Below are 27,500 nucleotides of genomic sequence, written 5' to 3' on the forward strand. Positions count from 1 at the left end.
CCTCCTCTTCTTCACTCTCACTGTTCCTCCTCTTCTTCACTCTCACTGTTGTTCCTCCTCTTCTTCACTCGCTGTTGTTCCTCCTCTCCTTCACTCTCACTGTTGTTCCTCCTCTTCTTCACTCTCACTGTTGTTCCTCCTCCTCTTCACTCTCACTGTTCCTCCTCCTCTTCTTCACTCTCACTGTTGTTCCTCCTCTTCTTCAGTCTCACTGTTGTTCCTCCTCTTCTTCACTCTCACTGTTGTTCCTCCTCTTCTTCACTCTCACTGTTGTTCCTCCTCTTCTTCAGTCTCACTGTTGTTCCTCCTCTTCTTCACTCTCACTGTTGTTCCTCCTCTTCTTCACTCTCACTGTTCCTCCTCCTCTTCACTCTCACTGTTCCTCCTCCTCTTCACTCTCACTGTTGTTCCTCCTCCTCTTCAGTCTCACTGTTCCTCCTCTTCTTCACTCTCACTGTTGTTCCTCCTCTTCTTCAGTCTCACTGTTGTTCCTCCTCTTCTTCAGTCTCACTGTTGTTCCTCCTCTTCTTCACTCTCACTGTTGTTCCTCCTCTTCTTCACTCTCACTGTTGTTCCTCCTCTTCTTCACTCTCACTGTTCCTCCTCTTCTTCACTCTCACTGTTGTTCCTCCTCTTCTTCACTCTTCTTGTTGTTGTTCCTCCTCTTCTTCACTCTCACTGTTGTTCCTCCTCTTCTTCACTCTCACTGTTGTTCCTCCTCTTCTTCACTCTCACTGTTGTTCCTCCTCTTCTTCAGTCTCGCTGTTGTTCCTCCTCTTCTTCACTCTCACTGTTGTTCCTCCTCTTCTTCACTCTCACTGTTGTTCCTCCTCTTCTTCACTCTCACTGTTGTTCCTCCTCTTCTTCAGTCTCACTGTTGTTCCTCCTCTTCTTCACTCTCACTGTTGTTCCTCCTCTTCTTCACTCTCACTGTTGTTCCTCCTCTTCTTCACTCTCACTGTTCCTCCTCTTCTTCAGTCTCACTGTTGTTCCTCCTCTTCTTCAGTCTCACTGTTGTTCCTCCTCTTCTTCACTCTCACTGTTGTTCCTCCTCTTCTTCAGTCTCACTGTTGTTCCTCCTCTTCTTCACTCTCACTGTTGTTCCTCCTCTTCTTCACTCTCACTGTTGTTCCTCCTCTTCTTCAGTCTCGCTGTTGTTCCTCCTCTTCTTCACTCTCGCTGTTGTTCCTCCTCTTCTTCAGTCTCGCTGTTGTTCCTCCTCTTCTTCACTCTCGCTGTTGTTCCTCCTCTTCTTCACTCTCACTGTTCCTCCTCTTCTTCAGTCTCACTGTTGTTCCTCCTCTTCTTCACTCTCACTGTTGTTCCTCCTCTTCTTCAGTCTCGCTGTTGTTCCTCCTCTTCTTCACTCTCACTGTTGTTCCTCTTCTTCACTCTCACTGTTGTTCCTCCTCTTCTTCAGTCTCACTGTTGTTCCTCCTCTTCTTCAGTCTCGCTGTTGTTCCTCCTCTTCTTCACTCTCACTGTTGTTCCTCCTCTTCTTCAGTCTCGCTGTTGTTCCTCCTCTTCTTCACTCTCACTGTTGTTCCTCCTCTTCTTCAGTCTCGCTGTTGTTCCTCCTCTTCTTCACTCTCGCTGTTGTTCCTCCTCTTCTTCACTCTCACTGTTGTTCCTCCTCTTCTTCAGTCTCGCTGTTGTTCCTCCTCTTCTTCACTCTCACTGTTGTTCCTCCTCTTCTTCACTCTCACTGTTCCTCCTCTTCTTCAGTCTCACTGTTGTTCCTCCTCTTCTTCACTCTCACTGTTCCTCCTCTTCTTCACTCTCACTGTTGTTCCTCCTCTTCTTCAGTCTCGCTGTTGTTCCTCCTCTTCTTCACTCTCACTGTTCCTCCTCTTCTTCAGTCTCACTGTTGTTCCTCCTCTTCTTCACTCTCACTGTTCCTCCTCTTCTTCAGTCTCACTGTTGTTCCTCCTCTTCTTCACTCTCACTGTTCCTCCTCTTCTTCAGTCTCGCTGTTGTTCCTCCTCTTCTTCACTCTCGCTGTTGTTCCTCCTCTTCTTCACTCTCACTGTTGTTCCTCCTCTTCTTCACTCTCACTGTTGTTCCTCTTCTTCACTCTCACTGTTGTTCCTCCTCTTCTTCAGTCTCACTGTTGTTCCTCCTCTTCTTCAGTCTCGCTGTTGTTCCTCCTCTTCTTCACTCTCACTGTTGTTCCTCCTCTTCTTCACTCTCACTGTTCCTCCTCTTCTTCAGTCTCGCTGTTGTTCCTCCTCTTCTTCACTCTCACTGTTGTTCCTCCTCTTCTTCAGTCTCGCTGTTGTTCCTCCTCCTCTTCACTCTCACTGTTCCTCCTCCTCTTCTTCACTCTCACTGTTGTTCCTTCTCTTCTTCAGTCTCATTGTTGTTCCTCCTCTTCTTCACTCTCACTGTTGTTCCTCCTCTTCTTCACTCTTCTTGTTGTTCCTCCTCTTCTTCAGTCTCACTGTTGTTCCTCCTCTTCTTCACTCTCACTGTTGTTCCTCCTCTTCTTCACTCTCACTGTTGTTCCTCCTCTTCTTCAGTCTCACTGTTGTTCCTCCTCTTCTTCACTCTCACTGTTGTTCCTCCTCTTCTTCAGTCTCACTGTTGTTCCTCCTCTTCTTCAGTCTCACTGTCGTTCCTCCTCTTCTTCACTCTCACTGTCGTTCCTCCTCTTCTTCACTCTCACTGTTCCTCCTTTTCTTCACTCTCGCTGTTGTTCCTCCTCTTCTTCAGTCTCGCTGTTGTTCCTCCTCTTCTTCACTCTCGCTGTTGTTCCTCCTCTTCTTCACTCTCACTGTTCCTCCTCTTCTTCAGTCTCACTGTTGTTCCTCCTCTTCTTCACTCTCACTGTTGTTCCTCCTCTTCTTCAGTCTCGCTGTTGTTCCTCCTCTTCTTCACTCTCACTGTTGTTCCTCTTCTTCACTCTCACTGTTGTTCCTCCTCTTCTTCAGTCTCGCTGTTGTTCCTCCTCTTCTTCACTCTCACTGTTGTTCCTCCTCTTCTTCAGTCTCGCTGTTGTTCCTCCTCTTCTTCACTCTCGCTGTTGTTCCTCCTCTTCTTCACTCTCACTGTTGTTCCTCCTCTTCTTCAGTCTCGCTGTTGTTCCTCCTCTTCTTCACTCTCACTGTTGTTCCTCCTCTTCTTCACTCTCACTGTTCCTCCTCTTCTTCAGTCTCACTGTTGTTCCTCCTCTTCTTCACTCTCACTGTTCCTCCTCTTCTTCACTCTCACTGTTGTTCCTCCTCTTCTTCAGTCTCGCTGTTGTTCCTCCTCTTCTTCACTCTCACTGTTCCTCCTCTTCTTCAGTCTCACTGTTGTTCCTCCTCTTCTTCACTCTCACTGTTCCTCCTCTTCTTCAGTCTCACTGTTGTTCCTCCTCTTCTTCACTCTCACTGTTCCTCCTCTTCTTCAGTCTCGCTGTTGTTCCTCCTCTTCTTCACTCTCGCTGTTGTTCCTCCTCTTCTTCACTCTCACTGTTGTTCCTCCTCTTCTTCACTCTCACTGTTGTTCCTCTTCTTCACTCTCACTGTTGTTCCTCCTCTTCTTCAGTCTCACTGTTGTTCCTCCTCTTCTTCAGTCTCGCTGTTGTTCCTCCTCTTCTTCACTCTCACTGTTGTTCCTCCTCTTCTTCACTCTCACTGTTCCTCCTCTTCTTCAGTCTCGCTGTTGTTCCTCCTCTTCTTCACTCTCACTGTTGTTCCTCCTCTTCTTCAGTCTCGCTGTTGTTCCTCCTCTTCTTCAGTCTCACTGTTGTCCCTCCTCTTCTTCAGTCGAGGTGGTGAGAGAGAAAGGCTTCCACCTGGACGTGGAGGACTACCTGGCAGGTGTGCTCATCATGGCCAGTGAGCTGGTGAGTTGTTGTCTATTATTTTGTCCACCCTGTTTATATCAATGAGGGTTGTATTAATAACAGACGTCTCTGTGTGACGTCATTCATCGTCTCTTTGAATCAATGAACCTTCGTGAAGAAATCTTCTCTGAACACCACTGTTACTGTTGGAGAGCTGTACCTAATAAACTGGTGTTCAGTCATTCGTCAATAGATAAACTGATTCACATAATGTTGTGACATTTTGATAATGAGTCCCAGCCTTTATATTTAATAGTCTTTGTTAAAAACTTAAAACTTAAAATGGAAGATGTATCTTATTTTATCGTATCGTAGCTTATCTTAAGTTATGGTAGCGTAGCGTATCGTAGCATATCTTGTCGTATCGTATTTTATCTTCTTATTTTATCGTATTTTATTTTATCATATCTTATTTGATCGTAACTTATTTGATCGTATCTTTTATCTTATTTGATCGTATCTTTTATCTTATTTGATCGTATCGTATCTTTTATCTTATATCGTATCTTATTTGATCGTATCTTATTTTATCGTATCTTTTATCTTATTTGATTGTATCTTTTATCTTATATCGTATCTTATTTGATCGTATCGTATCTTTTATCTTATATCGTATCTTATTTGATCGTATCTTATTTTATCGTATCTTTTATCTTATTTGATTGTATCTTTTATCTTATATCGTATCTTATTTGATCGTATCTTTTATCTTATTTGATCGTATCTTTTATCTTATTTGATTGTGTCGTATCTTTTATCTTATATCGTATCTTATTTGATTGTATCGTATCTTTTATCTTATTTGATCGTATCGTATCTTTTATCTTATATCGTATCTTATTTGATCGTATCTTTTATCTTATATCGTATCTTATTTGATCGTATCTTATTTTATTGTATCTTTTATCTTATTTGATTGTATTGTATCTTTTATCTTATATCGTATCTTATTTGATCGTATTGTATCTTTTATCTTATATCGTATCTTATTTGATCGTATCTTTTATCTTATTTGATCGTATCTTTTATCTTATTTGATCGTATCGTATCTTTTATCTTATATCGTATCTTATTTGATCGTATCGTATCTTTTATCTTATTTGATCGTATCTTTTATTTTATTTGATCGCATCGTATCTTTTATCTTATATCGTATCTTATTTGATCGTATCTTTTATCTTATATTGTATCTTATTTGATCGTATCGTATCTTTTATCTTATATCGTATCTTATTTGATCGTATCTTTTATCTTATATCGTATCTAATTTGATCGTATCGTATCTTGAAGGAGTCATCTGTTGGTGATTTTGCGTTGCTTTTTAACTGAACTCCCGTTTCTTGGTGCAGTCGCGGTTGGCGGTGAACAGCGTGACGGCGGGCGACTACACCCGGCCGCTCCGCATCTCCAACTTCATCAACGAGCTGGACTCGGGCTTCCGGCTGCTGAACCTGAAGAACGACCCGCTGAGGAAGCGCTACGACGGCCTGAAGTACGACGTGAAGAAGATCGAGGAGGTGGTGTACGACCTGTCCATCCGCGGGCTCGCCAAGGAGGCCGAGACCGCCGGGGACCAGCAGCGCCAATGAACGTATGAACCAATGAACGAATGACGGTCTGTTCAAGATCCGAGCTTCAGCTTGTTGCTGTGTTTTTGTTTTTTATAAGCTTCATCGGTCTGTGTTTACGGAGCTGGTTCTGAACCCACTTGTCATTACAGTGACGTTGAATCCATAAGATCTGACTGTTTGTTCACCAGCTGAGTCGACGTCTGCTTGTTGTTTCTGAATCGTTGTGAAGAACAAAGTCAGGAGCCTCGTTGATGAAGCAAGTATTCCACTCGACATCCAATGAATACGTTTCACGGCGTTCTAGATGGATTTTGATGATGTCTGACTTTGATATGAAGATGTCTTTTGTTCACATGATATCTTTAATAAAGGAGCATCACTGAGAACGACGACGAGAACAAGCGGTGAATGTTCTGCGTGTTTTCTTGGGTTCCTGTCGTCGTATCTCATCTCATTTCTCTGGTTCTGTCTTTGAATGACTGTAAATACATTTCTACACTTCCTACTGCGTCACAACTTTAATAAAACAAAGGAGTGAATGGCACTACAGACGAGGTCGTGTTTAAAATCTTTTTAATATAATTCACAATATATTACATTAGGGGGAGAGATAATACATTAGGTCTTCCAAAATGCAAATGAGGAAAACAAACAAAGCGTTTGAGACGGAGATCTGCTGCTTCTCAAACTGAAAACAGTGGTTTTGGTTTGAGGACCTGCTGACCTTCAGGTCCTTCTAGTAGGAAGAACCACGTTCACCCAGCAGCTCCACAGGGGGACTATCGTAAAGTGCATTAAAATAAAATAAAGCCTTCATAAATAATAACAACACACTAAAGTAAGAGCTGTAACACATGATTATATTGCCTGTGAAGTGATCTGAGTCCAGTCAGGAGGTCAATGCTACGGTGACAGTAATGAAGCAGCGTAACAGTAATCGAGGACCAAGGCACAGCAGCTCGTCTCCGGGTCACATGACCACACAGGTGGGTTGGGACGCTGTGTTTAGAGCTCAAGTAACGGAGATTTTCAACCTTCTTACGCTTTAATTAGACGGAGAGATGTCATGTTGTATTTCACATGAAGACGGGTTCTACAGAAAGAGTGTCTAATCTATTTGATTCTTCATTGTAAACGACAACAATGTAGATGATTTACATCATAAATGTCTTGCTTCCTGTTTCTCAAATGCTGCTTTTTATATCGTAGTAAATTCAATACCTGTTAGGTCTCGGGATTTGGAGACGTTTTGCAGATCAAACATGAATCGGATGAATGAATGAATGAACGGCTTGTTGCAGCCTTATAGAACCAATCGAACAGATCATTACTTCTGTCCCACGGTCCGCTCTGTGCGACCCCACACGAGCTCCCGAACCAGAGGTTGAAAAACTCCGCCCTCGGTACACAGTGAGGAGGGTAAACCGCAGCGCTGGACTTGTACCTGTGTGACGCGATGGTGACGGTTAGAGGAGGTGGACTACAAACTTGCCTTCACGGCGCTACGCGATTATCAGAACTACTTCCTTCGTTGTCGGGAAGCTTTGATTGAATCTGCCGCATGGAACTCTGGGAAATTAAATGCGTGTGCGGTAGCTACGTGTGTCGGAGCTGGCAGAGATTATTGCTGTCGTGTGGGTTTCTTATTTTAAACACAGTGATAACAGGAAGTCGGCTCGACCGCATCTGTGGCAGTGAAGGTTGCCGCACCGCCGACGTCCAGCAGAGGGCAGTGACAACAAACGGAACCCACCGAACAAACATCTGGACCGACCGAACCCCCTCAGTCTTGTATAAAAAGAAATTAATTACAATACGCTTTTTCTTTTTCTTTTGCAGTCAGCCACGTTTCAGTCATGCTCTTCAACAGACACACCGTTGACGCTGCAGACGCAGCTCGACGTCTCCAAACGAGTCTTTACAATCAAGGCCGACGAGCTCGGCCCAAGTTTGTTTTTTTGGTTGTCCAGGAATCTTTTATTTTCTTTCAACGACTTCGGTGTTCGTACGTAACTTCATGACAGTGTGGCGCAGTTATAGCTTTGTAAGAAAAAAAAGTGCTGTATCTCAGTCTCACGAGAGAAATATCTTAAATCATAGAAGTAGAAGAGGAGCAGAACGGACATTTAAGAGTTGTTTCGTGGTCATTTGACTGGTACAAAAGAAAATGGCGAATGTCATGGTGACAACACACGTCAGTGGGGCCCGTAGACGAACCGCTGAGTAGCTAGCTAACGTTAGCTTGTCCGTCTCTGGAGGCGGAGGAAACGTTAGACCGTTATACCGCTCGGATCATTTTCTGTAACCAGCGTAGCATTAAAGCCTGGGGGAATTAGCAAGCTTGCTTACTAGCCAGCGGTATGCTAGTTAACTAGCTAGCTTGTCTTTCAGGACGGTTAGACCCAGCACAGCTGCTTGCCACCAGCCCATTGTTTGGCTTATTTTCTGTAACCAGCGCAGCATTAAAGTATGGTGGAATTAGCAACGCTATCACGCTACACTGGTTACCGAAAATAACCCAAACAAAGTTATCGCTAATCTGGTGATAGCAAAGATCTGTCCTACGCTGTGACAAGAGTGCATGGATGAGGCATTGAGTTGTTAAAAATGCACTAATTCAGTGGCTGGCTAGTTAAGTTAGCTCGCTTGCTAATTCCACCGTGCTTTAAAGCTGCACTGGTTACAGAAAATGAGCTTTACTTCGCTGTGACGAGTGCGTGGATGAAGGTTAACTTTTGCTCTCTACACTTCGTAACGTTACCTGTTTTAGTCGTTACTACAAAACCTCACCGCGGTGAGTCTGCGACTTGCCGTAAGTCTGTTTAGGTGTTTCTAATGTTAGCCCGCTACGACGGTTGCAGTCCCAACGGTACACATACAAAATGTCCGGCGCTCTGACCATCGCTGCTGCGTTGATTTGAATGAGCGTCTCCGTTCTACTCCCATTCTACTTCTATGGTTTTAACAGCGGCGTCACTCAGAAATGCTTCTCGTTGTCAGCTTAGTTTTGCAGCTTATTTACAGTGTGACGGAGGTTGGTCTCAGGAGCGGGTCTGGTTTGTGTTGATCATGATGTTGGGCAAAGCGTTGCGTCTTTTCCTCCAGGTGCCCAAGTCTCGAGTGTATCTCTTAATCTGATGGAACCACTGCTGCGTGCGGGATTTGTCCGAGGCGCGAAAAACGAAAGACTCCCGCCGGATGTCGAGCACCTCGAACGTGTCCTCGCAGTCCGGATCCGTGGACACCACACAGTTTCCCAGGCGGATGGGCTCTCTGAGGACAGTGAACTTCCCGCTGCTTTTGTCCTTGATCAGAACCAGAACTCCGTCTCGAATGCTGTCCCCGCCACCTTCTCCCTGAGCCCCCACGTCGGTGCCCTGCCCCGGGACTTCGCCGGCCCGCTGTATCCTCACCATCAGCAGACTCTGGACGTTCTGGAACTTGAGGGCCTTGCTGCCCTTCTTCACCCACTGACCGTCCGCCGGCTGGGACAACTGGAGGGGTCCCTCCATGACGAAGCGCGTGTTTTCTCTCGCCCAGCCCACCGTCTTCATCGACACCTCTCGCATCTCGATGTTGATGACCTCCCGGTTTTTGCGGCTGTCGCGGCGGAACGAGCGCAGGGACCAGGTGACGCCGTTGCCCTCCTGCTTGGTCTTCATGTTGATGTGCTCCAGGTGGGATTCCACCCGACTCTTGGCCTCGCGGAGACGCGCGTAGTCCGGGTGGCACTCAGGAGTCACCTTGATGATGCGACTCAGCAGGAGCGGGTATTTGGTGACCCGCTGGAGGGGCGCCATGAGGAAGGAGCGCAAGTTCATGCGCCGCAGTGCCGTGTTGTCATTCTGGGAAACGTCCAGGAAGATTCTGAGAAGACAGAACCAGAGAAATAATTTAGTTTAAAGTGAACGAACACTTTAAAAAGCTGATTACTGGGAATAACCAGATTGTATATAAGAAGTGGACGTAGTCATCGTGGCGTCACCCATTGGTTTGTGTTTTGAAACCTTGAGTTTGACATTTTAGCCGTCGCCATCTTGGTTTTATTTTACAACCAGTGAACAGGAAGGGAGCACATCTGGACTGAGGAGGAGTGACGTAGAGACGCCGTATACATCTCTGGTGTCGACCTGTCAATCACTGTAGCCCTGCCCCTAAATCATCCCCTGCTTTCTGGTCTGTTTGACTCTAAATGGAGCATAATGTACTAAATGAACATCATGCTGTATTGAAGAAGACTGGAAACTAGAGACTGAGACCATAAACTCATGTTTACAATGTTTACTGAGGGAATAAATCAAGAGAGAAGTAGAGTCATTTTAGACTAGACTTCTATACAACCAGAGGAGTAGCCCCCTGGTGGACACTAGAGAGAATGCAGCTTTAACTCATGAAGCTTTGGCTTCATTCGGCAGAACCGGAGGTTAACGCCCGGGAATCACAGGACGGACTGACTCATGACCAAGCTGCCTAAAAATATCAGTCTTAGCAGCTCTTCTCTCGAAATAGACCTTCTGAATAAGTGATATCGGCTGTCTCTTCAATTAAGAATTTCGGAAACCAGCCGTGGCATGAACTTTACACCACACACACACACTAACAGGAAGAGGAATCTACCTGAGCAGCTCTTTCTCCTTCTCCAGCGTGTTGAGCATGTTGACCGAGGTGGACTGCTGCAGACAGTAGGTCTGGAAGGCCGGCAGCATATTGACGAACTCCAGAAAGATCTCTCCGATGTACACCGTGAGCAGATCTTCATCTCCCTGAGGTCAAACCACACGAGAGAAAATGGTCAATGTGCAACTCCTAAATATGTCTCACACTGGGAAACAATTGGTCTTTGTCCATTATTGTATGTTAAAGCTTTCAGGTAACAGTGTGCGGGCATGACGAAGCAAAATAGTGCTCAAGACATCTTCAATATAAGAATATGAATTCTAGTAAATTATGTCTACCAATCTACCTACTTGTCTACCTACCATTCTGTCCATCTACTTGTCCACCCACCCACCTGTTAACCTACCTACCCGTCTACCTATCTAATTGTCCACCTACCTAGCTGTCCACCTACCTGTTCACCTACCTAGCTGTCCACCTACCTGTCTACGCACTTGTCTACCTACCTTCCTGTCTCCCTACCTGTCTCCCTCTCTAGATTTAGCATCTTCTCATCATCTAGTACTGCTAGCTACTTTGATTGGAGAGGAGTTGAGAACTCTGTGCTGAGTTTTCATGTTGGATCATTTTAAAAATCCAGCATGCTCTTGCTGGTTTTTCAACAAGACCATTATAAACCGGACCACGTTGCTGAAGCCCTGATAGTCTTCCCGTGCGTGTGGTCACCTGGTCGAAGGCCTGGTCGATGCTGTCCTGTAGATGTTCAGTGAAGCGGTCGTTGACGTCGATGAGCTCCTGAACGTTGCTGAAGACCACGACGAGCTGATCGGCCGTCAGCAGCCCGGCGCTCTGCATCGGACTATAGAACTCGTCCTTGATGATCCGCAGGTCCTCGCCGTAGCTCGACTCCGTGTTCAGGAACTCCAGGATGGCTTCCTTGCGCTCGGTGCGCAGCTTGGAGCAACGTTCACACATTCGTTCCCCTCGCTCTTTGGAGGCGCCGTCCCTGAGCCCGCAGTCCGGACAGGGTCTCTGGGCCTCCCAGGCTCGGAGGGAGGCCGACGGTCTCTTCCAGGTGCGGGACAGACCGGGTCCGATGCCGCTGTCCACCCGCTCCACCTCGGATCCCCGGCTCCGGCGGTAACGGCGAGGCTTGCTGTCCTCCTCCTCCCGCTCGTCGCTGAGGCCCACCACGCCGCTGTCCACGCTCAGGCTGCTGATGGTGCTCCAGCGGTGGTGCCCGGACCGCGTCACGCCCAGACCCGCCTGTCGCTCCTCGCCGGGCGGCTCAGAGCGACCACGAAGGGCTGCCGGAGCTGGAGAGAGAGGGAGGAAGGTCAGGTTCATTAGCGCTCACGATGACGACACACACATTCCCCAATGAACGCCGCTGTAATCTGGACTCGTCATTACTGCATGGACTGATGGACAGAACTCTCTGCTCGGTTCTACCTGAACAGCTGGTTCACAGGGAACAGTTTGGTGAATACAACATTGGGCCATGTTGTTGTCATATAAGTGGGTTCCACGTTCTTCTTTGGTTCCTACTTAAAAATGCACATTTTGACGCCTAACCAAAAATAATTTTACCAAAATAAGATGCTTCAGACAAAAAGACTTTGATTAGATTTAAGTGCTTCAACATAAATTTAATTAAGACTTTCTGTGTTTTGATGCACATTTGAATCCTGAAAATGTTTCTGAAAGAGAACTGCATTGTGGGACATGAGATGATCTGCTCACTGGATCCTTTCTAGTTTTATAATAAAACCTCGTAGCTTCCGTTTCATCATCAGTGTCTCATTAGTGAAATTAAAGTGCGATGCATCACAGAATTCCCTGAACTCACCGCTGTCCCGGTCCCGGTCTCGGTCCCGGTCTCGCCGGTGTCCGTGGAGTCGTGCGGCCGCTGCGATCTTCATCTCCAGCTGTTTGCGCTTGGAGGCGTCGGCCGGCATGGGGTCGCTGTAGTGGGGCCGCAGACGGCACTCTCGCTGCGCCCTCACCGTCTCAGCCAGCTCGTAGGCGGCGTCCGAGCTGGAGCGCCGGCAGCCCAGACCGGCGTGCTGGGGGAGGGGGCAGGACACGTGTGTCAATCAGACAGATGAAGAAGAAGAGGGGCAGACCGCCCAGAGGAGATGATGGTGATGATGAGGTGAGGAGTTTTCATGTCTCGCTCTGATCCTCGTACAGCTGACGAGGATCCAGGGTTCATACGGAGACACAACCACACACCCAGAAGGACCTGCTCTGATCTCTGACTTGAAGAAGCCGTCGAGGCCTCGAAGTCTCATCGTCTCCTGGCTGATTTTTTTTTTTTGGAGGTGAAGCGAGGAATTCCCCGACACGGACGGACAGAACTCTCCTCACGAGGCTTTTAAAATCTATCAAAGAAGTTCAGAGGTCAACGCTAACACACGATGCCCCCCCCCCCCCCCCCCCAAACATCCACTGATGATCACCGGCTGTACATGACAGATGACCTCCACAAACAGAGCTCTGACAACCAGACTGAACAGCTTTCCATCGCTCCGTTCCAGAGAGAGAACATGATTTACAGCCTGCAGCACATCAGGTGAAAAATGAAGGAGAATAATTCATGTTCCTCTCAATTATCAAATTGCGCAACGCCGTTGCTTTGGGAATGCAGAGAACGCAGAGAACGAAACACAAGAAAAGAGGAGAAGCAGAAATGTGTTTCTCTAAACCTACAGCCTCTGCAGCATGAGATGTGACTCCATTCTGATTCTGAGCTACCGGCTCCTCTCACGGCATCCTTCAGACGATCGGTCCCGTCTCAACAAATACCTCTGCATCGGAGTGTGTGTGTGTGTGTGTGTGTGTGTGTGTGTGTGTGTGTGTGTGTGTGTGTGTGTGTGTGTGTGTGTGTCGCAGTCATCCTTGAACAGTTTCTGTGGTTCTACCGCGACGAAAGCAACGAAGGAGAAACCAGACGACACGTTAAAGACATGAAAGAAAGACTAAAAAAAAGAAATAGAATGAAATAGAAATCCTTACGCATTCTCCTGCTTCCTCTCCTCCTCTTCCTCCTCCCGCTCCTCCTCCTCCTCCTGCAGGCGTCTCGTCGTCGTCGTCAGCCTCGGCTCTGCGGGCCGTTGCCGACGTTGCCATGGCAACGGCGGAGGGCTGACAGTCGGCCGGGGGGGCGGCGGTGATGTCGTCACGGCCTCCGTCCCGGTCACCTGACAGCCTGACGGGGGCCTCGGAGGAGATCTCTGCACTGCAGCTGGAGGAGGAGGAGAGGGAGGAGAGAGGGAGGGAGGGAGGAAGAGGAGGAGGAAAGAGAGCGAGGAGAGAGGGAGGGGGAGAGGGAGAGAGAGAGAGAGGAAAGAAAATAAGGAAAAGTGAGGAGGGTTGAAATTGTGATTCTGGCAGAGCTCTCTCTCTGTCACTCATTCCTCCTCTCCTTCCTAATCTTCCTCTCCTTCCTCCTCCTCTTCAGCTCACAAGCCTCTCTGCTTCCTGCTGTGCTTTCCTCTATACTCAACACACACCCTCCTCCTCCTCCTCCTCCTCCTCCTCCTCCTCCTCCTCCATCTCCATCATCTTTTTACCGCTCAAACACCCAAATCAATGCCCCCCCCTCCTCAGGATGACAGCAATTAGACACATGAACAGACATTAACACCTGAACCCCCAGACCACACACACACACACACACACACACACACACATACACGCACACACACACACACCCACACACATCTCACACACACACACACACACACACACACACACACACACACATCTCACACACACACACACACACACACACACACACACATCTCACACACACACACACACATCTCACACACACACACGCTCACCTCACACACACACACACACACACACACACACACGCTCACCTCACACACGCACACACACACACACACACGCTCACCTCACACACACACACACACACACACACACGCTCACCTCACACACACACACACGCTCACCTCACACACGCACACACACACTCACACACACACACACACACACACACACACACGCTCACCTCACACACACACACACACGCACACACACACACACGCACACACACACACACACACACACACACACACACACACACACACATCTCACACACACACACACACATCTCACACACACACACGCTCACCTCACACACACACACACACACACACACACACACACACATCTCACACACACACGCTCACCTCACACACACACACACACACACACACGCTCACCTCACACACACACACACACACACATCTCACACACACACGCTCACCTCACACACACACGCACACACACGCTCACCTCACACACACACACACACACACACACACACACGCTCACCTCACACACACACACACGCTCACCTCACACACGCACACACACACACACACACACACACACACACACACACACACTTCTCCCTCATTCCTTTGTCTGAGATGTGGAATCATTCCTGCAGCACACAGTCAGCAGTGATCTCTCATGAGGTCACAGATTAAAGAAGCTTCATGAACACGATGAGCTACGTCCTCACTTCCTGTTGAGCTACGTCCTCACTTCCTGTTGAGCTACGTCCTCACTTCCTGTTGAGCTACGTCCTCACTTCCTGTTGAAGCTCCACCAACAAACCGACTCAAAGCTGCATTTTACTTTAACAACAACACTCAACAACACTTACTACTGTCTCTACTGTGGGCGTGTCTCCAATGTGGGCGTGTCTCTACTGTGGGCGTGTCTCTCAGGCTGCTGGTACAACCAATCAGAGAGGAGCTAATGAAAGATGAATGAGGGTGATCTCTAGCTCTTCATCGGGTCGGTTGGTCAGAACCACAAGGTTTTAAATCGAAACATCGCGCTGAAATGAAGCCCTGGTCCCTGGAGGGGTTCCTGTCACGACACATATTGATCATCTTCAGAACACACAGCTTTACATTCTGCTCTCACACATTATTAACAACACCAGCTCTGTGCAACATATTGATCTAGCTTCTCTAACGCCGGTGAGCTTCACGGTCCAGCAAACAACAACACCATCACGGCAAGAAAGGTCTGGATTCAGCAGTTTGAGAAGATCATTAGGTTTGAACTGTTCTTCAACACGCCTCTAATAGACAGTCAACAACGTGTACTGTTGTATGTATAATATATATATATATATATATATATATATATATATATTGATATGGACTGAGCGGTGTTACTGTCAGTAGAATGAAAGGTTTTAAAGGGACTCACTACCACTTTAGTCCACAGGGGGCGCCACAATCCACACTCCATGAGTCCCTTGTATTCATTTAAATACCGTCACTGCAGATTGGTTCCATCGTTCACCAATCTGTCAACTGCATCACTCCAGATGAATTGTTGAATCCTTGAAATTTTGGAAATTAGGGCCGAATAATTAACTCAGAACCCTCTAATGATGTCATCGTTTGAGAAGCAGGAGCCACAGGGTTAATGTAGACCCTTGGTTTGTGTCGTTCATGTGATGAATGCAGGTGTGAGTACTCTGAAGCGTCCTCACAGGGACGTTAGAGGCCTCTCCGTCACTCTGTGAGTAATAACCTGCAGCTTCAGTCCACCAGGAAACCTCTGAAATGTGATCCATCAGCGCTCAACCCGCCGGAATGAACCCGCCGGTCCACTGATGAGTGTGCGTCTAACAGAGACAAACACATAGAACATGCACCTTCACTGCTGCCGCGCCCTACAAACCCGGAGCTGCATTAACGCTCCGCAAGCAAGTTAGGCTGCAGCAACACACGTCAACAAAGAGACGCACGGGTGGAAGAGGAACACCTCGGGCTGCAGACATCACACAGAACACAGCCATGTTTTATTCATACCGTCTTTAAATATATTCACAGAGCCTGAAGACACGTTTAAAGTGCAGCGTGTTGCATTGTGGGGACCAGAAGATGAATCCATGGAGGGCTGTGAGGGACGTCAGAGGGCTGCAGGAGCGCTGATGTAATTGGTCGTGATCTCCAGAGGATTAACCCCATGACTGTTCCTCACCTGGACAGGTGTCCAGACTAGCATCATGTCTTTGGATTGTGGGAGGAAGACGGAGAACCCAGAGAGAACATGCAAAAGAACTTTGTGGCGTCAGACCGTTGAATCGCTGTGTGTGAACGAGTCCATCTGTGTGTGTGTGTGTGTGTGTGTGTGTGTGTGTGTGTGTGTGTTACCCATTTATCTCAGTTATTGTGCTAACAGCTGTCGGAGCTAACAGGGCTGCAGACAGACTCTCTCTCTGTCAGCTGTTGGCTGAGGAACCAGGAGGAACAACAGGAGGGCGTGTTCTACACCTTCTGAGTCCAGGTCCTCCTGCAGTATGAAGACCAGAGCCACGCACACGGAGCAGCAGCGTACTGCCTCTGATACTCATTATTGATCATTGATTGACTACATCAGCTGGTCTACAAGGATCCAGAATATCTATTCAGAGACTAGAAACACGTTCTACTGAATACTGGAGGAGAACCCTCCTCACTAAAACTTTATTTACACTGTGTTAGTTAACGGTAGACTGTGTTGTTAACACTCACCTCTTCTTGATGAGGTCCAGAGCCGACCCGATGAGGCCGTCCTTCATCTTGTAGATCTTGGCTCCGTAGCTGGACAGGTCCGTCCCCTCCAGGAGGAGCGCCGGGCAGCAGCTGGAGGGCCGACCCCAGTTCTCCCTGCTGGGCGGGAAGGGAACCGACCCGGCCGGTTCCAAACTGCTCCTCCTTCTCGGGCCCGTGCAGATGGGAGTGTATGTGGTGGTGACGGAGGTGGGAGCTGCGGTGCTCCTCGGTTCTCCCTGCACCTCCTCCGAGTCCTTCTTTCTGTTTCTTCCCCCGGAAGGAGGACTCTTAACATCTGATGCTCCTGCTCCTTCAGATCTTCCAGATCTCACAGAACCGGCTGTGGACTCCTGGTCCTGGTCTCCCTCCTTCTGCCTCATCCTCTTAAACTCCTCGAAGGTGGGGATGTGGAGGCGTCCCACGGGAGGTCTGCGGTGCTCAGACGCAGAATCCGATCTCCTCCTGCTCCCCGCGATGTTGTCCGTCGTGTAGGACGTCGCCACCACCTCCGGGCTGGACGGGGAGCTGTGGAGAGCCAGGTTGGGGCTGCTGTTCTGCCGCCGGAGCTGCAGGCGCCTCAGGACCTCCTGCTTGATCTCCTCGGGGCTGGTGATGCGTGTGGAGCTCGGCGGCCTGGACGCGACGGCGGTCGAACTCACGTCGTGCATGGACGCGGCGGCCAGGGCGGTCGCCGGAGGCCGCAACGGGAGGTGCTTCAGGTGCTCCGCGGACGACCTTGCGCTCTGGAGGCGGAGCTTCTCCCTCAGGCCCTTCCTCGCATCCCATTCGTCGACGCCGCCCGGAAACAGCAGCTGGGGGAAGATCGGCAGGTCCTTCCTGGGCAGCACGTGTCGAGGGTAAAACGCCAGGCTCTCTTGGTTGGGGACCAGTCCAGGGGCCCCCATCATAGATCCATCCGGGGGCCCGTCGTACCAGTGGCTGGTGGAGGTGTAGCGTAAAATAAACTCGCTGTCCGTGCTCCTGTAAGGGGCGGCGCCGAACGCACACAGGCCATGATCCGCCACGGTGTTCCAGTTCAGGTTCTCCATGCTCCTGTAGGGCCTGTTGCTTCCTGCGTAGCCGCAGGGGCCCGGGGCCGGACCTGGACCTGGACCCAGAGGGCCCTGCCTGCCGGAGCAGTACCTCAGCCCCAGGTTGGTTAGCAGGGTGCTGCTGTTGCACCTGGACATGAGCGGGAAGTGGGGCCCCTGGAGGCCCGGGTAGTGAGGGAGGCCGGGTCTGTGTCGGTGGAAGGAGGACAGGGGGTCGGGGGACAGCAGGAGGTCGGCGATGCAGGGCTCCATGTCTGTGACGAGGCGGAGGGGGGAGGCGCAGCCGGCGGGAGAGCCGGCGGGAGAGCCGGCGGAGGCGGCGGTGGCGGTGGAGGAGGCGGAGGAGTAGTCACATGGTGGAGGAGGCTTCACGTCTGACATGGCTGTGGGCGGAGCAGACGGCCCTCAGACTCCTGCAGCCTGCAGAGACCACCAGATGTAAACATGTTAGTACCACAATGACTTATGTACAACATCACTATGAGATACACCTCTGAAGATCCTGGTCCTCTGTATGAACCAGTCTCAGTGTAGTCCTGATCCTCTATATGAACCAGTCTCAGTGTAGTCCTGATCCTCTGTATGAACCAGTCTCAGTGTAGTCCTGGTCCTCTATCAGACCTCCATCAGTACAGAGACCATCAGAGAGAAGATGGTCTGTTTCTACAGAGTTGTTCTGAATGATGTCATCAGAGCCACCGGGTCGGATTCTGGTGAAACCAGATGAACTCATGCAGGTTCACCAGAACCTCCTTCAGCTCAGACTCCAGCAGAGACCTGGTCCACCGTGGACAGACCCAGATCCTCCAGCAGAGACCGGTCCACCGTGGACAGACCCAGATCCTCCAGCAGAGACCGGTCCACCAAGGACAGACCCAGATCCTCCAGCAGCAGCGTCTCCAGCGTATTTTTGTTAATATTGTTTAATGTGTTAAACGTGAACCCAGCTCGCTCTTGTATATAAATATATCAGACTCTCAGACTTGATGTCTCGGCCACGTGACACAGATTAGTCAGAGGTCTTCGGTCTCGGCTCTGGACCCGGAGACGGTGTCTCTGAACCAGAATAATCACATTCATTTGATATAAATGGCTCCCTGTCTTCCCCCTCAGGCTTTTGTCTTTCTCTGCAGAAAGAATGATAATAGAGGGATTATTGCTCTGCTTGTCAGGCTATTAAAACTCAAGATTGAGAGACGGATACAGAGACGCAGAGAGGCAGAGAGACAGGAAATGAGTGTGACGCTGAGCCGAGGGGACGGTAATGAAGATAGCTGCTCGTCTTCTCCTCCTGACTCATCAGACAGTAGTAGTAGATTAGCAGAGAGCGGCTCTGTGATGAGAGCAGATAGCATGTCGCTCTCAGTCCGTCTGCAGCGTTATGAAACGCGAGGACTCGGAGGACTCATCCTCGACGCATTAGGCTGAATAATAAAACCCAAATCATCTCCGGACTCAAAGAACGCTCCCTGATGCCGGAGCACGAACGAGGCCTCCGTCCTCCAAGCTGCAGCAGTAATGGATCAATCTCCATTCCTCACATGTTTGGAGGGAGGAGGGCAGAAGCAGCCTCCACTCAAAGCTGTCGAGTTTCATGAATGGATCTCTACAAAGACAACAATAATACATGTAGTCTTCAACCAGTTAGGCTGCAAGAGAACACCTCTCCTCTCACTCTGCACAGGAACGCTGCAGCCCATTGAATGTCTTTGGTATTTAGTGTTTATAAGAAGAGGACGTAGTCGTCGTGACGTCTCTCGTTGGTTTGTGGACGTTGTGAAGCCTTTGGCCGTCGCCATCTTGTTTCTTATCAACCAGTGAACAGGAAGTGACCATATCTGGACTGAGGAGGAGTGACGTAGAGACGCCGTATACGTCTCTGGTAGAGACCTGTCAATCAGCGTGTAGCCCCGCCCCTAAATCATCCCCTGCTTTATGGTGTGTTTGACTCTAAATGGAGCATAATGTACTAAATGAACATCATGCTGTATTGAAGAAGACTGTAAACTAGAGATTGAGACCATAAACTCATGTTTACAATGTTTACTGAGGGAATAAATCAAGAGAGAAGTAGAGTCATTTTAGACTAGACTTCTATACAACCAGAGGAGTCGCCCCCTGGTGGACACTAGAGAGAATGCAGCTTTAACAGTCTTTTAAAGTCTGCAACATTCCAGGATGATCTTAATAGAACTAGAGATATTAAAGGCGACCACGCTGTAAACCGCAAGGACTGCTTTAACATCTAATATCCATCCCTTCTGTCCATTATCAGGAACACCGACCGCTGAATTACCATCTTCATGTTCTGAATCAATACGCTTCCTCCCTCTGCTCCGTGGGGGAGAACATGAGGAACGTTTTGTGGTTCTTCTTAAAGGACCTCCTCTGGACTTAAACTGCCTTCTATTAAATGTGATTCTTCTACTCAGACACAAATAAGTGAGCGTGCACAAGAGAAAAAGAGCTGATATGTGGTATTTGGCTTTAATTAGCGTGTGTGTTTGTGTGTGTGTGTATGTGTGTGTGTGTGTGTGTGTGTGTGTGTGTGTGTGTGTGTGTGTGTGTGTGTGTGTGCTGCTCAGCATGCCTCCCTCTCTCTCTGTGGTTGAATTACTGGCAGGATAAAGGCTCTCTGGAGGGCAGCACTCTCTCTCCGCGAGCTAACAGAGGAATAACTCATCCCTCCCAGCAGGACAGTAAATCAGCCGCCATCTCCCAGCATGCACTGGGGCTGGTTGCTCCAGATATGATGGCAGAGCGTGCGAGAGAGCAACGGCATCGAAATGAGGAAATAAATCATTTGTGTGATCGGAGTGTCTCCATTATTAACTGAACCTCCATCTTAACAAGTCAGTCTGTGTATTATTGAGTCCTGTGGACTAAAGAGTGTCGGATTCAAGCTTTCATTCATCTGCATGAACGTCAGCCAATCACTGCTGAGATCTCATTCGCTTTGACCTGACTTTGGATAAAGTGTCACAACAAAAGCATCTCATGAAGACAAGAAACCTTCAACAAGTGTTCATGTTTTTGGGGTCACCCTTTGGTTTGTGGGTCTTTGAAGCCTTGAGTTTGGCATTTAACTGTCGCCATCTTGGTTTTTAACAGTCGCCATCTTGGTTTTTAACCGTCGCCATCTTGGTTTTTAACAGTCGCCATCTTGGTTTATAACAGTCGCCATCTTGGTTTTTAACAGTCGCCATCTTGGTTTTTAACCGTCGCCATCTTGGTTTTTAACCGTCGCCATCTTGTTTTTTAACAGTCGCCATCTTGTTTTTTAACAGTCGCCATCTTGGTTTATAACAGTCGCCATCTTGTTTTTTAACAGTCGCCATCTTGTTTTTTAACAGTCGCCATCTTGGTTTATAACAGTCGCCATCTTGTTTTTTAACAGTCGCCATCTTTGTTTTTAACTGTCGCCATCTTGTTTTTTAACCGTCGACGTATCTTTGGTTAAAATGTCACAATAAAAGCATGTCACTGTTAAAGAAAGGCTCAGAACGTGTTCATGTTTTTGGTATGACGCGATGCTTGTATTGCGTAGTTCTTTCCACAGCGTTCTCCCCTCCTCTCTGACTGAGCCCACAGGTTCTCTGACGGTCAGCATCGGGTTGCAGAGATCAGGTTTGGAATCAAATCCTCATCAGCTGCAGCTGCTGGCAGCGTTGTGATCCTCTAAACTCACCCCATTTTAATCAAGTCTCCACGCCGCTTCTCTCCTCCTGCAGGTCACGGGATCAGATCCCAAAGCGGACGGCTTCCTCTTCCTCTTCTCTTCTTCGTCTCCTCTCTGCACGGCGGTCTGTCTGGAGTTTTCACGGAAACGGACAGACGTGGCCTCGAGCTACAAGTAAAGAGAGAGAAGAAGAAGAAGAAGAATATCAATCGATGAGCTGCTTCTTCTACACGAAAAACACAAAACACAACACCAGGATGGAGATAATGCTGTGTTTCACTCTGTGAGACAAAGAGACAAAGAGACAACAGAGAACAACAGAGAACCACAGAGAACAACAGAGAACCACAGAGATCAACAGAGAACCACAACAAAACCACAAAGAACCACAGAGAACAACAAAGAACCACAGAGAACAACAAATAACCACAGAGAACCACAAAGAACCACAGAAAACCACAGAGAACAACAAAGAACCACAGAGATCAACAGAGAACCACAGAGAACCACAGAGACTGGAGGTTTGAATAACAGATGTTGTGTCCTCTCACAGATTACATTAGACGTTGAGTCAATTACATAATTAGTGTTTCTGTCAGGAGAAGCAGATTACACCCATTATACTGTGTGTGTGTGTGTGTGTGTGTGTGTGTGTGTGTGTGTGTGTGTGTCTGCGTGTGTACGTGTGTGTGTGTGTGTGTGTGTGTGTGTGTGTATGTGTGTGTACGTGTGTGTGTGTGTGTGTGTGTGTGTATGTGTGTGTGTGTGTGTGTGTGTGTGTCTGCGTGTGTACGTGTGTGTGTGTGTGTGTGTGTATGTGTGTGTGTGTGTGTGTGTGTCTGCGTGTGTGTGTGTGTCTGCGTGTGTACGTGTGTGTGTGTGTGTGTATGTGTGTGTGTGTGTGTGTGTGTCTGCGTGTGTACGTGTGTGTGTGTATGTGTGTGTGTGTGTGTGTGTGTGTGTGTGTGTCTGCGTGTGTACGTGTGTGTGTGTGTGTGTGTGTGTGTGTGTGTGTGTCTGTGTGTGTGTGTGTGTGTGTGTGTGTGTGTGTCTGTGTGTGTATGATGTCATTATAGAGAGGAAACTAATACTGATGCTAAGTTTAAAGCTTTATAAAGCAACTTCACCTTTTAATTAAACAATAAAGAAAACAAAAAATAAATCAAATTTCACATTTATACTTCAATAAATATATAATTCAATAATAATAATTAATTAATAATACAAATTCCAGTTGTAAATAAAACATAATCAAATAAATATCAATCAAATAAATATCAAATAAATAATAAAATAAAGTGATGAAAAATTAAGCTTAATTAAAATCAAATTATGTTTCACTAAATTTAAGAAAATATCGCAGTGATAAAAAAACTGACAATAAATAAAACTAAGTAAAATATCAAATAAACAATACACTGAAATAAATCTGGTGTGATGTATTATTACGCTTTGTCGCTGTCAAATAAGAAATACATTTAAAAATAAATAAATAAATAAATTAACATTAATTAACATATATACATACATTGCTGTAACACTAAATAACATAATACAAATAAATAAATCTGTTGCTAATATGTGTGGAGACTTTTTTAAATAAATCACAAATTAAATTAAATAAACAGTAAAACACTGTAATTAAATAAATAAATGATAAGAAAAACACGTTAAAACTAAACAATGTAACCTTAAAGAAAACATCTGAGACAAAACAGAGAAGAACAAAAGACAGAAGCACACAGACAGCTGGTCTACAATCAAACAGAAGATCTATAATCTATAATCCATAGATCTATAATCCATAGATCCACACCTCGTCTGCTCCACTAAAATGCTGCTTCCACCTCTTCAACATCCTCACGATGATAAAAAACAAAAATCAAAGTCATTCAGAGCTCAGGTCACATGACCCCCCCCCCCCAGAGAGCTGCATCATCCAAAGCTTTGACTAGTGGCTGTCACATAGAGATGACCCCCCCCCCTCCCCCCAAACCTCTCTCTACTGCAAACATCCAACTTCCACATGTAGACCGTGACCACGTCTAGAACTGATCCTGATGATGTCCTTCTGTCCTCTGACATCACAACGTTTTATTATTAGTATTATTTATTAAATCACTGAGACAATTCTCTGTCGTTCATTCAGTGTGTGTGTGTGTGTGTGTGTGTGTGTGTGTGTGTGTGAGAACATGTCAGCACGTCATGAATATCATTTCTTTGGTTCCATATAAAAACAGATATAATAGAAGAAGAAGAAGAAGAAGAAGAAGAAGAAGAAGAAGAAGAAGAAGAAGAAGAATCACTATAAACATCTTGACAAAAAAAAAAGTTTTTTTTCGCTTTTGGTCGTCGCCATCTTGTTTTTTTAAACCAGAAGTGACTCTAGAGGGCGGAGCTAATTACAACTGAACGATGAATAAAACATTTTTAGGAACCAACAGTTCATAATTAACTTCACTGTGAAAGAGTTGAAAGACGAAAACACTACAAACTCTAGAGAGACAGCCGTCTGTCAGGGCGGGGCTACACAGTACCTAAATCATCCCCTCTTCATGGTCTGTTTGACTCTAAATGTTCCATAATGTACTAAATGAACATCATGCTGTATTGAAGAAGACTGTAAACTAGAGATTGAGACCATAAACTCATGTTTACAATGTTTACTGAGGGAATAAATCAAGAGAGAAGTAGAGTCATTTTAGACTAGACTTCTATACAACCAGAGGAGTCGCCCCCTGGTGGACACTAGAGAGAATGCAGCTTTAACACATGAAGAGGTTAACTCAATGTAAGCGTGTTGTTGAACTAGCTTCAGCTTTAGTGCTGTAAGTGTGCTTGTTTGAGTCGGTCTGGACGGCTGCTGTGATGTTTCACTCTGACAACAACGCTGAAGAAAAGCCGACCGGTTTCTCTTTTGATGAAGCATGAGAGTCATCAGACAGAGGTGTGAGGAGTCAGGAGTCAGGAGAGGAGACGACGCCGCTCTGCTATCGCTGTATTTAAATACGGTATCTCTCCGTTTGCATGACGTTGAGCTGATAGCGTGTCAGCGGCTCAAACGTTCACCAAACACACACAGAGTAATCCACAGGAAGTAAGAAACACAACAACATGAAGCAGTCCTGCAGAGTTTCTTCAAAGGAAACATGTACACACACACACACACACACACACACACACAGAAATGTGGGTTAATGAGGCTCCACCCGGGGGCTCAGGGAGCTGAGGGTGGGGGGGGCAGAGAGACACTGAGCTCCATCAAAGGAGGACCAGGAGAGGTCTGTTAATGAGACGTTCATGGACTCCACGTCTCTGGAGACAAGAGGAGATGTTTCACTACGACGGCTGAGAGCTCTGCATTCAAATGAAGTCACCGTGTAGAGAGACGAGGATCAGTGTGTGAGCATCCTCCTAGACCACAAGCTCCTCCTCCATTCTGGTTCACGCTCTTATTCTGAAAAACAGAGTCTCTCTCCTGTTCACCAGCAGTACACAGATTAGTGTGAATGTTGTCTTTAGAATACCTACTGAGGGTCTCACAGTATGAAGCGCTGTGTAGTGTTTAGGGTCTGGGTCTGGGTGGACGTGGTCTCTGTGACGTCACACAGAGCTTCTAAAGACCAGCTAGATCGAAGCTACCGAGCTAGCTCAGGCTAACAAGCTAGCTGAGGCTAACAAGCTAGCCAAGTAGCTTGTAGCTTCAGTAAAGACACATTTTAAACCAAAGCAACGTCGTTCACTAAACCTCACCACGTATTTCATCATTCTGAACTCAACTAGAGCTGCTGCTGTCTCAACTTAACCGAGTTGTTTCCTGTGAAGACTTTAGTTTTCATGTAACGACAGAAGTTGTGTTGTTAGTAGAATAAACAAACTGAAAGGAGTAACTCCTGGTTATATGTTATATATATTATATATATATATATATATATATATATATATATATATATATATATATATATATATATATATATATACATATATATATATATCATACGAAACCGTGAGAAGCTGTCATCCTGATGTGAAGCTACATCTCTGAGATGATTCAAGTCAAATAAATAAAGTTACTTCATCTCATTATGAAGATAAATCTACAGATAAACCTCATTCTGTGAAGCGTGGCAGCTGAACACTAAAACAACCTGCACTGTCCTCCTCCTCTTCCTCGTCCTCCTCTTCCTCCTCCTTCTTCTTCTGTGGTTTCAGGGCAGCTGGCTCTCGTTCATATGTCCAGGTGTTGTCTGGAGGTAGTGCTGCAGCAGACAGCAGGTGAGCTGATCGGGTTTTCCATGAGCAGGTCTGCACACAGTCAGCGAGGACAAAGGAGGCGAGGAGAGGCGGCTCAAAGGAGACGAGTGATGCAAACGAGGGTGGAGTGATACGAGGCCAGTAAAGATGAAGAGATGTGGAAACAGAGGAGAGGAGAGTCCTCGTGTTCTGCTGTCTGTCTCGGTACGTTTCGTTGTTTCATCCGTTATTCTTTTCTATGAAGGCGTGTCATCAGTGATGTCACTGAAGTCCTTCCTCTTGAGTTCACTCACACACACATGTGATGAAGAGAGAAACATCAGTTTCTCTTCTCTTTCCTTGTGGAGTTATCGGTGTTACTGTTATCAATGCTTCTTCTTGTTTTCTTCAAACAATCTGCAAAAATACATCGTTGAAAAAACGTCATTATAGTCAGAGTTTCTTCTTTCCGACGGTCCTCAAACACATCATGGGCTACCAACGCAGCCAAATCAAATATTATATATAAAATATATATATATATATATATTATATATAAATATGTATATATAATATATATTATATATATAATATATATATATGTATATATCATGTGTATATATATATATACACATAATATATATATATATATAAATAAATATATATATATTGTCGACTCTCAACTGTGAAATATTTGAGCTCCAGGGACACACACACACACACACACACACACACACACACACACACACACACACACACACACACACACACACTGACCTCATTCCTAACATCTGTCCCCTGGGAGAAAAAGGACATGGTAGATGAGGAGGATTAAATGATATCAGGTGAGGGAGAAGAAGAGGAGGAGGAGGAGGAAGATGAGGAGGAGATGAAGGTATCACTGTAACAAACAAAAGGAGGAGGAAGAGGAGGAGGAGGAAGAGGAGGAGAGGATTTGAGGCAGATGGCAACGTGAGTCACTCTGGTGACGGGAGATGAGGGAGATAAAAGAGGAAGAGGAGGAAGAGGAGAGAGGTTCTTCCTATTACTTCTTCTTCCTGGTTCACCTGCAGGTAAACCCTCCTCCGTCATAATAACAGAAGAGCAGCCTTTCAAAATAAGAGTTACTGTAAAAAACATGAATGAATTAATATGAATATTTAATAAAATATAGAATGAGTTCAATCTTAAATTCAGCCACATGTTGCCCCCCCCCCCCTCCTCTGGATCAATACTGACCCTTGACCTTCTGTGTGTGTGTGTGTGTGGGGGGGGGGGGGGGGGGGGGGGGTGTCAATGTTTATAAAGAGGTCTCATTATCAGCTTCAACAAGGATCCATCACAGACCATCATGGTCTGTTATCGACCCACAACAGTCTGGATCTGAGGAGGGAGAGACCCTCTTCTTCCTCCTCCAGAAGTCAGACTTGACATCTGACTCTCTGGTTTCTTTACATTCAGCAGCGATCAGAAGAACAGCAGAACCGTCTCCAAACAACCAGAGCTGGAGGAACTCCTCTTCCTCCTTTTCAACATCAAAAGGACAAACCGAAGAGCACCAGAGGCTGCTGAGGACGCCTGGTGATGGTGATGGTGATGGTGATGGTGATGGTGAAGTTCCTACAGTGATTACTCACCGCAGGAAGCCTTTTCTTGGAGATGATTAGCCTCACGTGACCCTCTCCAGTCCAGACCTCCTCCTCTTCCTCTCCTCAGGATCCACTGTGCAAACCTCCACCTCTGTCAACATGTATGTTACAGTTCTCTGTCCATGTGTCCTCTCCTCTGTCTTCACTGTCTGCTCATGTCCTCCTCCTCCGTAGAGACACAGCTCTTCATTAACGATGACGCGTTGAGAGATCCAGTCATCAACGTGTTGATATTAATGAGTCAGTCTGATGAGGATCAGCCTCTGGGGACCAG

The 27,500-nt window shown here is 46.9% G+C and overlaps 2 protein-coding genes and 1 long non-coding RNA gene across 4 annotated transcripts in view; 1 reads left to right on the top strand and 2 right to left on the bottom strand.

Moving 5' to 3' along the window:
- The window catches only part of tsn (translin), a 10,043-nt gene extending 4,094 nt beyond the window's left edge, over nt 1-5,949 (top strand). The window contains exons 5-7 of one of the 2 annotated variants that reach the window (XM_068736623.1): nt 3,750-3,829; nt 5,179-5,420; nt 5,550-5,949. In XM_068736623.1, coding sequence (XP_068592724.1) covers nt 3,750-3,829; nt 5,179-5,418 — 320 coding nt within the window. In that variant the 3' untranslated portion in view covers nt 5,419-5,420; nt 5,550-5,949. Of the gene's footprint in view, nt 1-3,749; nt 3,830-5,178 lie in introns of both variants that reach the window. The other variant, XM_068736622.1, reaches the window with a different exon arrangement.
- A 14-nt stretch (nt 5,950-5,963) lies between these two features.
- arhgef49 (Rho guanine nucleotide exchange factor 49) lies at nt 5,964-17,803 on the bottom strand. Its single transcript, XM_068733755.1, has 6 exons — nt 16,593-17,803; nt 13,036-13,264; nt 11,867-12,083; nt 10,744-11,333; nt 10,018-10,163; nt 5,964-9,267 (listed from the first exon to the last, which is right to left on the bottom strand). The coding sequence occupies exons 1-6, from the start codon at nt 17,801-17,803 to the stop codon at nt 8,442-8,444; spliced, it is 3,219 nt and encodes a 1,072-aa protein (XP_068589856.1). The 3' UTR covers nt 5,964-8,441.
- Nucleotides 17,804-17,827: 24 nt separating this feature from the next.
- Nucleotides 17,828-27,500, bottom strand: part of LOC137890131 (uncharacterized) — a 22,649-nt gene continuing 12,976 nt past the window's right edge. The window contains exons 2-3 of the long non-coding RNA XR_011105268.1: nt 21,354-21,512; nt 17,828-18,085 (exon numbers count right to left, since the gene is read on the bottom strand). This is a non-coding gene — a long non-coding RNA (uncharacterized lncRNA). The remainder of the gene's footprint in view (nt 18,086-21,353; nt 21,513-27,500) is intronic.

Source organism: Cebidichthys violaceus, unplaced genomic scaffold, assembly GCF_023349555.1.
Source record: "Cebidichthys violaceus isolate CVI_PGR_0920_01 unplaced genomic scaffold, fCebVio1.0.p SCAF_11, whole genome shotgun sequence".
Lineage (NCBI taxonomy): Eukaryota > Metazoa > Chordata > Actinopteri > Perciformes > Stichaeidae > Cebidichthys > Cebidichthys violaceus.